This window comes from Physeter macrocephalus, chromosome 11 (genome assembly GCF_002837175.3).
Source record: "Physeter macrocephalus isolate SW-GA chromosome 11, ASM283717v5, whole genome shotgun sequence".
NCBI lineage: Eukaryota > Metazoa > Chordata > Mammalia > Artiodactyla > Physeteridae > Physeter > Physeter macrocephalus.
In genome coordinates this window covers 105,379,132-105,392,297 of record NC_041224.1, presented here as the reverse complement: position 1 = coordinate 105,392,297, position 13,166 = coordinate 105,379,132, and the positions used below count along the sequence as shown (strand labels likewise).

Here is a 13,166-nt window from a genome sequence, read left to right as displayed (position 1 = left end):
CAGGCTCCGGACGCGCAGGCTCAGCGGCCATGGCTCACGGGCCCAGCCGCTCCGCGGCATGTGGGATCTTCCCGGACCGGGGCACGAACCCGTATCCCCTGAATCGGCAGGCGGACTCTCAACCACTGCGCCACCAGGGAAGCCCGATCCATCCATTTTTGAAGCATTTCAAAGTAAGTTGCAGACATCAATGTGCTTCACATCTAAACACTTCAGTATGTGTATAATTAATGTGTGATGTATAATTTATGATGTTTTTGAGATTCATCCATGTTGTTGAATGTATCAGTAGTTCATTCCTGGTTATTGTTGGGTAATAGTCTATTGTATGAATATACTATAGGTTGTTTATCTTGTGATGGATACCTAGGCTCTTTCCTGTTTGGGCTGTTATGAATAAAGCTGCTAAAAACATACATGTTCAAAAGTTTTTTTGTGGACTTAGCTTTTATTTCTCTTGGGTAAATACCTAGAAAAGGAATTGCTGGGTCATAGGGTAAGTGTATGCTTAAACTTATTAAAAAACTGCCAGACATTCTTCCAAAGTCATCACACCAACATTCCCATCAACATTTGCTCTACATCCTTGCCAACAGTTTTTTTTTTTTTATAGCTTTATTTATTTTTTGGCTGCATTGGGTCTTTGTTGCTATGCGCAGGCTTTCTCTAGTGGTGGCGAGTGGGGGCTGCCCTTCTTTGCAGTGAGCAGGCTTCTCATTGCGGTGGCTTCTCTTGTTGCGGAGCACTGGCTCTAGGCGTGCGGGCTTCAGTAGTTGTAGCACGTGGGGTCAGTAGCTGTGGCTCGCCGACTCTAGAACGCAGGCTCAGTAGTTATGGTGTATGGACTTATTTGCTCCACTGCATGTGGGATCTTCCTGGACCAGAGCTCGAACCCATGTCCCCTGCATTGGCAGGCTGATTCTTAACCACTGCACCACCAGGGAAGCCCGTTGCCAACAGTTTTAATTGTGATTTTAATTTGCATTTCCTTGATGGCCACTGAGCAGTTTTTCAAATGCTATTAGCCATGTGTATAGCTTCCTTTGTGAATTGTCTGTTTGAATCTTTTGTTCATTTTCTTTTTTTAAAATTTATTTTATTTATTTATTTTTGGCTGCATTGGGTCTTCTTTGCTGCGCACAGGCTTTCTGTAGTTGTGGCGAGCGGGGGCTACTCTTTGTTGCGGTGTGCAGGCTTCTCATTGTGGTGGCTTCTCTTGTTGTGGAGCACGGGGTCTAGGTGCACAGGCTTCAGTAGTTGTGGCATGCAGGCTCAGTAGTTGTGGCCCATGGGCTCTAGATAGCAGGCTCAGTAGTTGTGGTGCACGGGCTTAGTTGCTCCGCGGCATGTGGGATCTTCCTGGACCAGGGCTCGAACCTGTGTCCCCTGCATTTGCAGGCAGATTCTTAACCTCTGTGCCACCAGGGAAGCCCTTGCTCATTTTCTGATGAGTTGTCTTTTTATTATTAAGTTGTAGGGGATATTTTTTGTTTGGTTTGTTTTTGTTTTTGTTTTTGTTTTTTTGCAGTACGTGGGCCTCTCACTGTTGTGGCCTCTCCCGTTGCGGAGCACAGGCTCCGGACGGGCAGGCTCAGCGGCCATGGCTCACGGGCCCAGCCACTCCGCTGCATGTGGGATCCTCCCAGGGCACGAACCCGGCAGGCGGACTCTCAACCACTGCGCCACCAGGGAAGCCCTAGGGGATTTTTGTATACTCGAAATACAAGTCCTTTGTCAAGCATATGTTTTATGAATATTTTCTCCCAGTCTTTGACTTGCCTATTCATTTTCATAATGGTGTCAGTTTATTGTATTTTTTCAACATTTTATTATGAAAAATTTCAAAAATACAGAAAATTGAAAGACTTAGAGTGAACACTTGTGTACTCACCACCCGGAATCTATCATTAGTATTTTATTATACTTTTCCTGTCATATGTCTATCCATTTATCTTAGTATATGCATTTCAAGGTTTCACGGTTCAAATTGCAGATATCAGTTCATTTTTCCCAAATACTTCAAAATCATATTGTTAGTTAGAATTCAGTATCTGTTTGCAGCTTTTTTTCTTTTGAGTTAAACTTTTCATACCATGAAATACACAAATTTTAAGTGAAGATTGACTGAATTTTGACAAATGCATATACCTGTGTAACTTTAAACTCTATCAAGATGTGGAATATTACCATCACTCTGGGAAGTTCTCTCATGCCCCATCTCCACTTCCATTCCCCCAGAGGCAACCATTGTCCTGTTTTTTTTGCACCACATTACTTTTGCCAGCTCTAAAACTTCCTATTAGTGGCTCCATATATTATGTACTCTTTTGTTTAAGTACTCTTAACAAAAATAAACATAAACAAAAACTTTTGTTTATGTACTCTTCTTTCACCTAGCATAATGTTTCTGAGATTCACCTATATTGTTGTAGGTATCACACTGGTTCATTCCTTTTTATAGCTGAATAGTAATCCTTTCTATGAATATATCAGAATTTATTTATCCATTCTCCTGTGGATATACACCTTGGTTTCCAGTTCTGGCCTATTGTTAATAAACTGCTATGAACATTCTTATACTATTTTCATTCAGGGGGGTAAATACCGAGGAGTGCAATTGTTGGATTATAGGGGAAAGTACCAGACCCCTTTCCAAAGTGGGTGAACCAAGTTACACTCCAGTAACAATGTATGAAAGTTCCTTTCATTCCACATTCTCACCAAAATTGTCAGTCTTACCAGTTTTAGCCATCATGGTGGCTGTGGAATGGTATACCTCATTGCGGTAGTTTGTTGGACTTTAAATAGCTGTTTCTTACATCCCACCTTCTCTGTCTAACCACTGTTCCTATATAGCACTTACACATCTCTTCTTTGCCACTTTCCCCCTCAACGTTTTCTATACTACTTTAACCTTGCCTTGAATTTTTTATGCCCCTGCACTGTTATCTACAGTCCAGTCTAGGAGAGAACTATTGGTAAGTTAGCTTTCTCTCAAGTTGGTAAATAAATTACTCATCGTTTTAACAGGAATTTGTTACATTCCTACTTGTTTAGTTTGGGGTTTTTTTTTTAGAGGGGAGAGGTGACAGGATAACATTTGTACATAGGCTTATGTGTACAAGCTGTACATAGATTTATAAACACAAGTCATTATTTCTGTCCACTGACTATAAAAGATTAGCCACAGTTCAACTCTCTTAATAAATATGAAAAGTAAGATCCCATTGGAAATATCCAATGGCACTAAAGTATTAATAAATTTGGAACCTAGAATATAATGTTGAACTCTGACAATTTGGTAGTTCCTTTGAGTAAATCAGCAGAGTAACCACCTGAGTTGTAAATATGGAAAAATCACCAAGGGCACTACCACACCTGACTTAGTTTCTATCAGAGATAAAAAGCAGTTTCAAAGGCTTCTCAAGTGACAGACGTTTCTCTTTCTCTTGTAGTACTGATAGTTCTCAAACTTGGCTGCCTGTTAGAACTACCTGGGGGAACTTTTAAAAGTCCTACTGCCCAGGTTCTACTCCAGAGGAATTATATCAGAATAGCTGGGATGGGACCCAGGCATTAGTTGTTCTAAAATCTCCCCAGGTGATACCAGTGGTGCAGCCAAGATTACAAACCAGTGTTACACAGGAGCCCATGAAATAGAATTAGGTAGGTGTATATGGGTTTTCTTTCTATGAAACTTCTTTGCTGCCTACCAACAAGAGTATTAGAGGTTTTTAAGTGGGGCTTCACCATTTACAAGCTCTGTGACTCTGGGCAAGTTCCTAGCCTAATGTTTCTGTTGCTGTGATGATTAAAAGAGATCATAACAAAGTTTCTAGTGCAATGCAGAGCACAGAGTAGGTCTTTAACAACTATTGGCTTCATTCTCTTTTAGAAGTGGTATATATTGGAATAAATGGGGATTATAAACCATCATTCTTCTTTAAATTTAGTGCAGTCTTGTTTGTCAGGTGTTACTAACAACAAAGCCCTCCTATTACATCATTAACATGGAAAACAGCACAGAGCTCAAGTTACTCAACTCCCTTGTCTAGGTGCAGAGATAGGGCCTCATACTCTAGTTAAAGTCATCAACTGAGAATACAGTTATCTGATAAAGTTAAGTATGTTATTTTAAGTGTGTGCTGAAGGAACTGTACACCTCTTAATCAGGGATTTTCTTGGATTTTTTTTTTCTTTAAAACACAGTGTTTAAACTCTGTACAATACAAAAAATTCTGAACTCTTCCCTTTAATAATATTTTGCTCTTTTAAACAACTTGGACTTTCGGGAGAGTTAATGTCTCTTCTTGGATGTCCTTGTATACACTATAGCATCTAGAACTATATCTTGTATAAAATATATATTCATTAAATACTTGCCAAGTGAATGTTCTTATCTGAAAGATAAGAAAAAACTTTTATTGATTTGTATGAGTAGTTTCAGTATGCTTTGAAATAAAGCAACAACAGAAGCTTACAAATAGTTTGATTTTCTAAATTAATGTAAGTGCAAGTCTTTCTTTAAAAAGAAAAGTTTACAAAATGAACTGTCCCTAATCTTTCTCCTGTGAGATATGAGAGCAGTTCCATGAATTCTGCCCACTCTCCAGCCATTGGCAGCTCTGGGAAAGCAGCCTAAACAGTTCTTGGGATTCTTAGAGTTTAATAACAATAAGCAAGAGGTGGAGTGCTTAATCCTTTTAAGTGAATGGTAAACACTGTGGGAGGCGTGTCTTCTAGGTTCCACTCCCTTGGGGCTGTAGGTCACGTGAGCTGAAAGTACTTCCCGATTCCCAGACTAGGTCTCCTGTGGGCAGTGATCAGAGTCGGAAAGGGCACAGCAAGGAAGAGGTAGGCAGGGAAGGTAGACTGGAAGGAAGCTTAAATACAGGGAGAGCACAGGTTCCTAACTACAGCAATGCCGCACTTCACCGTGACTAAGGTAGAGGATACAGAGGAGGGGGCAGCAGCATCGGTCTCCCAAGAGGGGGAGCCCAGCTTAGCAGAAATAAAAGCCCGGATTCAGCATTCAGATGAATCAGGTGAGTACTCAGTGTGGGAGCACTGGGAAACTGGGGGTTTTCGTGAAAGAAATAGTAACTAAAATATTCAAAATGCCTCTTTTAAGAATGGAGAAAAGGTATTGTGGTTAAAGTACTTTTCAGTCAACTGTTTCACTCCCTTGTATATCTGATAACTTATCTTACTTTTTTCACATTCTGGTTTGTTTTTCCCCACAATGAGTTCTGTGTTCATTACCTACAGGTGAAACTGAATCGGTGGCAATGTATGAAAAGCGTTTTCAAGCAAAAAGAAAGGCACAGTTAGAGGCAATTTATGCGGAATTTAGAATTCATCTTTTGCTCAGACAGTTTAAATTATATCTGGAAGAGTACATAAACAGGGAGCCTGGTTCAGTAGTTTTGTACAGTGGACTTTGCACTTGTGACTTCGCAAGTTATTCAGTATTTTGCCTCAGTTTACCAGTTAAACAGTAATTCAATAGTGAATGGTCTGAGAATTCTTTAATGAAAGAACAAAAGTACAGTAGGTCGTTATGGTGACTAGCATAGCTTCAGGTTTAATAAATTTGACGAATGTGATTATCCCTATTATTTTCTCTAAATGGTAATAGTTACATTTACTGGGGGGAATTGTGGTTTTGAATTTTTAACATGCCATTAAAATCTGAGTTAACATTATGGTGTTAAATACAGCCATAGTTTGAAGCCCTTTATATTTTAAATGTGTAACTTTCATAATTGTCAAAAACTCTTCTAGTGCGTGAGTAAAGGTTATAAGGGAATAAAAATCTCTTACAATTCCTTTGGATTCCATGATTCTAACTGTCCCCTATAGCAAGTAACACATCACAGTTCTTTGCTGTAAACTGCTGTTGACCCTCTCTTGTCCTAGCAAGCATTCATGAATTTTTAAAAATCTCTAACTTAAAGAAAAGGCTTATCAAGAAAAGTTCTATTTGTTTATCTTTTCCTTTTAGTGAGAGAATTTACTAGGGGAAGATAAGAAAGGTTTTATGGAAACTCTTTGTCCACCAGGTTATTTTTCTTTTCCACCAGGTTATTTTTCATTTTGCTAAATAAATAGGGTGATAAGTTGAAAGTAAGGTTAACCTCCATGAGGATTATACTCAATATTTTGTAATAACCTATAAGGGAAAAGAATCTGAAAAAGAATACATATAAAAGTGTGTGTGTGTGTGTGTGTGTATATATATATATATATATATATAAACTGAATCGTGCTGTACAGATGAAAATAACACATTGTAAATCAACTATACTTCAATTAAAAAAAAAGAAAAGGTTAACCTACTTTGTACTTGAACCCGATTCTCTGCAAGCTCTAGGTTTAAAGAAGTTAAGTTCACTTTTGTGATTGTGTGTTCGAAGCTGCACTTTCTTGATTGTTTGTGTTTGCTGCCCTTAGATTTTAATCCCATTAAGCTTTTGTTTTTGCTGTTGTCTCATTAATCCCACAAAATGCAAACAAGTGCATTCCTTATCACCTCTACTTTATTTTATTATTTCATCCTTACTGGTCCCATAATGTTTGGGGAAATCTGCTTCAGATTAGAACAGTGTTGAAATCATTTAATCTAGTAGTAACCACCTAGAAAATTGGTAAAAAAAATTTTATAGCAACCAACATTGTAATAAGTGACAGTGCTAGGCTTAATTTATTTTCTTCCATAGTAATTGTTTTGGACAAGGAAGAAGTGACAGATATAATCTAACTCGAATTTAATAAGGCTTTTTATTTTGGCGTTTTCCATGACAGCCCAGAAAGTATCCACTTGAATGAACTATTGTTTGGTAAATGAACAACTGTTGGGAATCCATGATCTAAATTATATATCTTTATTGTAGGGTTAAATTACGCGGGGGGGCGGGGGGGGAAGGAAACCTATATGGGGAAAACCTCAAAGTGTTTTTTGTTTGTTTTTTGGGGGGGGGGGGGGGGGAAGGAAACCTATATGGGGAAAACCTCAAAGTGTTTTTTGTTTGTGTTTTTTTGTTTTTGTTTTGTTTTGGTTTGGTTTTTGCTTAGGAGTAAAGATAGTGGTTTTGGAGCAGTTGCTTGAGATGTGATAAGTTGTAGCCACTTGTTCTTCTGAGTGAAAATCCTAAATGGATTGCGGTTGTTTTTTTTTTTTTTTTTTTTTTTGTGGTATGCGGGCCTTCCTCTGCCGCGGCCTCTCCCGTTGTGGAGCACAGGCTCCGGACGCGCAGGCCCAGCGGCCATGGCTCACGGGCCCAGCCGCTCCACGGCATGCGGGACCTTCCCGGACCGGGGCGCGAACCCGGTTCCCCTGCATCGGCAGGCGGACGCGCAACCACTGCGCCACCAGGGAAGGCCTTGGATTGCGGTTTTGTTGCAAGCACTTCTCATACTAGCCAGTTATGGAACCAGTCACTTTTTTTTATTGTTTCTCCTTTGTGAGGAGAGAAAAATATGATGTACCGTCATATAATTTGAATATATTTAGAAAGCAGATCATCCTTTAAAATGTGTTTTTTAGAAGATGAGATTTATTTTAACTAGACAGGTAATTTGAGATAAAATAGAAATATAAATGTAGACATAATCTAAACTAATTTTAAAAAGATGTACGTTGTGGTGATCCTTTTGTAATGTATAAAATATCAAATCACTATGTTGTACACCTGAAACTAATATAATATTGTAAGTCAACTATACTTAAGTTTTTTAAAAAAAAAGTACATTCATCCCTGCCATGCCAGCTACTAGAATGCTAGTCCAGTAAAATCCTACTTAATTTTGGTTTTGAAGGGAAAAGCAGAAACTCAGACTTAACCTAACATCTTTCTTGATTCTATTCCTCCTTCCTGTCCAGTTTAGGTGCCCTCTCCTATGTTTTCTCTGAAGCCTGTCCATAGAAATAGCATGTACCACACTGTATTGCAATCACCTGTTCACTAGTCTCTCTCCCAGATAGACTGACTGTAGGCTCCTTGAGGGTAGAGATCTTGTTGGATAATTTTGTACCTCCACGTCCAGGTGAATTACACATAATAGGCAATTCAGTGTACAGACTTGTTCTTTTCCTTTTTTTATTCACTAAACACATGTTCATGCCAGGTGTACTTTTTTCCTAAGGCTACAAAGGCAAAGGAAGTATAAGTTTCCCACCAAAGGCAGCAGAATGGCTTTGGAGCCATGCACCTGGCTTTGAATCCCAGTCCTACTAATTATTACTAATTAGGAGAAGTGATAATTTGTATTAATTATTACTTGAGTGACTTTGGGCAAGTTATTTACCTTTTCTAAGCCTTACTTATTTTTTTTTTTTTTTTTTTTTTTTTTTTGCGGTACGCGGGCCTCACATTGTTGTGGCCTCTCCCGTTGCGGAGCACAGGCTCGGGACGCATAGGCTCAGCGGCCATGGCTCACAGGCCCAGCCTCTCCGCGGCATGCGGGATCCTCCCGGACCGGGGCACGAACCCGCGTCCCCTGCATCGGCAGGCGGACTCTCAACCACTGCGCCCCAGGGAAGCCCCAAGCCTTACTTATTGATAAAGGGAATAACAGTATTACTTACTTCACAGGGTGGTTGTGAATTAATGGGAAAATGAACATAAAGCACTTAACACGTGTGTGACACAACACTCAAAAATAAGAGCTACCGTTTACTTATTATATTGTGATTAATGGTTTAATAAAATCAAAAAGAAACCGCTTTGGATCACAAATTCTGAAGAGGATTATAATATTATCCAGAGGGGACCCTGGACAGGTATCTCAGAGGACGGGACACAACTGATTCTTGAAGGGAGATCTAGACAAGGAGATTGCAGGCAGTAGGAACAATTAGAAGGAATAAGAGGAAGGTGTAGAGCGTGTGGGAAACAGAAGTTTAAAGTAGTTAGCACATTGGTCATGTGGTAAAGAGAGCTAAGGGATGAGGCTACTTAGTGAAGTGTTAATCAATTTTATCCTCTCCCCATTCTGTGGGATAGTGGGTGTTATTGCCTTTTTTAAAAAAAATCCCTGTTGTGGTGGTTTTATTTATTTTTTTAATATTTATTTTATTTATTTGGTTGTGCCGGCTCTAAGTGGCGTCATGAGGGCTCCTTAGTTGTGTCTTGCTGGCTCTTAGTTGCAGCATGCATGTGGAATCTAGTTCCCTGACCAGGGATTGAACCCGGACCCTCTGCATTGGGAGTTGGGGAGTCTTAACTACTGCGCCACCAGGGAAGTCCCTGTTATTACCTTTTTAGAGATAACGAAACTGAGGCTGTTGACAGCAACTTGCCTAAAACTACATGGTGAGTAGTAGCAAAGCCTGTGTTCAAAATTACTAAATTTTATGTGCTTCCCATCTCACCATGATGCCAAGTCCTTGCTTTTGAAAAATAAGAGAAAGTTGCTTTATCTCTTAATGTGCATGGGTCATAGGGTTTGATGTAAACATTATGAAATCTGTGATTTTTTTTTACAGGAATAATGCAGGAGTTTTACTGTTTATTGCATTTACTTAATCAGGTATAAATGTTACATTCATTCATTTATTTAAATATTTATTGAGCTTAAATATTTCTGTGTAATAATTGCTCCAGATCTTCTCCCTCACTCATCAGATTTTTTTTTTTTTTTTTTTTTTGACCACACTGTGCGGCTTGTGGGATTTTAGTCCCCCGACCAGGGGTTGAACCTGGGCCTCCGCAATGAAAGCGCCGAGTCCTAACCACTAGACCACCAGGGAATTCCCTCATCAGATCTTATAGTGTCTATGCATTGGGCAGATTTTAACTGCTGGACTTGCCTTCACGTAATACAGATAGCATATTGAAAGATTTATAAGGAAATTTTCAGAGACGAACCTATAACAGAAAAGAAGGGAACTTTATATTGGTATTGAACAGCATCTCCAAACATTAACTCTTAGTAGTCCAAATGACATGAGTGCATACTATGGAGAGATATTTCATGTTAAATGGAGTTTAAATTTTATTAAGAACCCTCAAGATGTTAAACTGTTACCTAAACATTAGTTCTGCTTGTTACCCATGAAAGCTTATGTCCTAAGGAAGGTGAAATGGCTACCTTTTTATTTACTAATATTAAAATAAGTTGAAATAGACAACTGAAGAGCTTCTTTGTATTGATAAAAAAATCTTTTCTATAGTAAAGATTTAAAAGCTTTTTAACTATTCACATGGGTTTTTTTTTTTTTTTTTTTTTTTTTTTTTTTTTACCAACACAACTAACAGAAATTCAGATCTGCATGTTTTAAAATCTCAGGGTCAAAAGTTTATCCTTAAACTCGGCTTCATGAGGCATGTTTTTCTGCCTCCTGCCCCGCCCTGCAATATTCCATCATTGTCAGAAAGACTAACACCTCCCGAAATATCTTCCCAATTCTTTTCACCATGTTTTTTTTACCTCTATCTAAGACCTTAATACAATACAAATTTGAGACTGATTGCCTTCAGTTCTGTGCATCGTAAAACTTTGTTTAGATCGTTAACCCCTCTTTGTCATATTCATGTTATGCACAGACAATGAAAGTGACAACACTTTCGTTCCCCATTTCAATACTGTTGTCACCAATTTTTTATTTAGGGTTTTTTGGTTGACATATAGTTGATGTACCATATTACATAAGCTACAGGTGTACAATATAGTGATTCACAATTTATCACTGATTTTTTTTAGAATCTCTCGCTCCCCAGATTTTTCTTGCTTAACATAATGACTCTCTGTGTACTCAGCTACTTTTGCCGCATAGAAAGCATACCAGGGATTTCCCTGGCGGCCCAGTGATTAACACTCCATGGTTTTGAGCTGAAGTTCATCTTAATCAGGCTGGATAAACCTTAATTATTTTCCTGTATTTTCCAAGTAAATAGTTATGGAGTAGGTGCCACAGTAGTGACCAAGGAGGTTTTTCTGTTTTGTTTTAATTCTTCCTTGTTTTTGAGTATCATTATGGGCTTAAGGTTTTTATGTTTTGTATTACAATTAGTTAGGCTAATGATTATTTTCAATGTTCAGGTTGTTCCCAATTTGTCCAGTGGAAGACAAGAGGTTTTTGTTTTGTTCTTTTAAAGAATGGGAGAAAATAAAAGTATGTTTGTATTCTTTTTTTAAAAAATAAATTTATTTATTTTATTTATTTAAAAAAAAACAAAAAAGACTCCATGCTTTGCCCCACAGGAAATATACCAGGGACTTCCCTGGCAGTCCACTGGTTAAGACTTCACACTTGCAATGCAAGGGGCGCGGTTTCCATCCCTGGTCAGGGAACTAAGATCCCACATACAGTGTGGTGTGGCCAAAAAAAAAGAAAAAAGGAAAAAAAAGGAAATATACCAGAGTAGAACTGGTTTAAATTGATAAAGATAAAATTTCTCCCAAATATATATACATACATATTGCTTAATATTTTTACATTCTGTACTCAAAGCAACATTTAGTTTGGGATTATAAAAACATATTGAGTGTAATTTTAGCATATTGTAAAATATTCAAAAGGTTTTCAAGTTTCCAACTGAATTTGGACATACAGCATAGGTTACATAATTGATCATAAGCAGGTAAGTTTAAAGACTGTAGCATCTCTTGATTTTGCCAGGTTGAAAGAGGAAACAATTTTACATGAAAAATGTCATCAGTACTATAGTAATAATTGTTGAACACCTACAGTATGCCAGATGCTTTACAAATATTGGCTTATTTAATCCTCACAACAACCAGGACAGGTAACCATTATCACCATTTTAGAGATGAGGAAAGCGAAGTGCCAAGAAATTTAAGTAGTTTATTTAAGTGGTAAATGTGGAATTCAAATAAGGTCTCTGTGACCTTAAAACAGTTTTTCTTGTCATCACACCACACTGTCTCTCTACTTTAAACACACGTTTAAACATGTTATGTTTTCTGAAGTAGGCTGCTCTATTTTCTCAGTAGTTACTAATGCTTCTTAGGTTCTATTTCTTTTGTCTTCGTGGATTTTTCAAAATTAATTGAAAGTTACTTGTTGCTTCTAAGTTTTATGTGTTGGATTGCTTTTTTATTTGGTATAGAATATTTCCAAATGTAGGATATTCTTTAAAACGATGCTAAAAATTGAGAGATATGAACAGGTAAGGAACCTGGCTCAATCTGACAGTCTTTTAGTAGCCCTCCACCCTCGACTTTCAATGGAGATGCGCCTTATCAGTGAGAGGGGAATAGGAACCTTAAAAACTAAGGGTTATTGGTGGGGAGAAGAACGAGCATATGGAGTAAGTGAAAGAATTAAATTTTAATATAACTTTAAGAATAAATATGCTGCTAAAGGCATGAAAGATGTGTTTATTTTAGTGTTTTAGAAAAAATTGTAATATTTCATTTCATGGATCTTATTACTTAGAATGAATCTAGGTAAAAACACAAGTCTGTTTAAAGAAAAATACTAATATAGGTAGAGCATAGACATAGCAAAGATTGAATGTGGTACATAAATAACATAAATGATTTTGATCCATTCCAAACCCTCATACACTGAACTGGATCTCATTTCCTTTCCTGTGTGTTCTTTATGCTGCATCATATAACCTTTTTGTGACAAGACATTTCCATGGTTGTATTAGAAATGGTGAACTGAGTCCTTTTCAGAAGCTATCTTCATTTTCCACCACCACATTGCCTTTCTCAGAGTTTTTTTTTTTTTAACAAGAAAGCTATTTTTCTTTTCTTTTTTTATAACATTTTTTATAACATTTTTATTGGAGTATAATTGCTTTACAATGGTGTGTTAGTTTCTGCTTGATAACAAAGTGGATCAGTTATACATATACATATGTTCCCACATCTCTTCCCTCTTTCATCTCCCTCCCTCCCACCCTTCCTATCCCACACCTCTAGGTGGTCACAAAGCACCGAGCTCATCTCCTTGTGCTATGTGGCTGCTTCCCACTAGCTATCTCTTTTACGTTTGGTAGTGTATATATGTCCATGCCACTGTCTCACTTGGTCACAGCTTACCCTTTCCCGTCCCCATATCCTCAAGTCCATTCTCTAGAAGGTCTGTGTCTTTATTCCCGTCTTACCCCTAGGTTCTTCATGACATTTTTTTTTCTTAGATTCCATATATATGTGTTAGCATATGGTATTTGTCTTTCTCTTTCTGACTT

General features: G+C 38.0%; 1 protein-coding gene across 5 annotated transcripts in view; it reads left to right on the top strand.

The window, feature by feature from the left end:
* Positions 1-13,166, top strand: part of SLC12A6 (solute carrier family 12 member 6) — an 89,391-nt gene that overhangs the window by 13,728 nt on the left and 62,497 nt on the right. The window contains exon 1 of one of the 5 annotated variants that reach the window (XM_055088348.1): positions 44-173. The exons of 3 other annotated variants lie outside the window; for them this stretch is intronic. In XM_055088348.1, the coding sequence (XP_054944323.1) occupies positions 59-173 (115 nt within the window). In that variant the 5' untranslated portion in view covers positions 44-58. Of the gene's footprint in view, positions 1-43; positions 174-4,882; positions 5,046-13,166 lie in introns of those variants that run through there. One more of the 5 variants, XM_007127725.4, reaches the window with a different exon arrangement.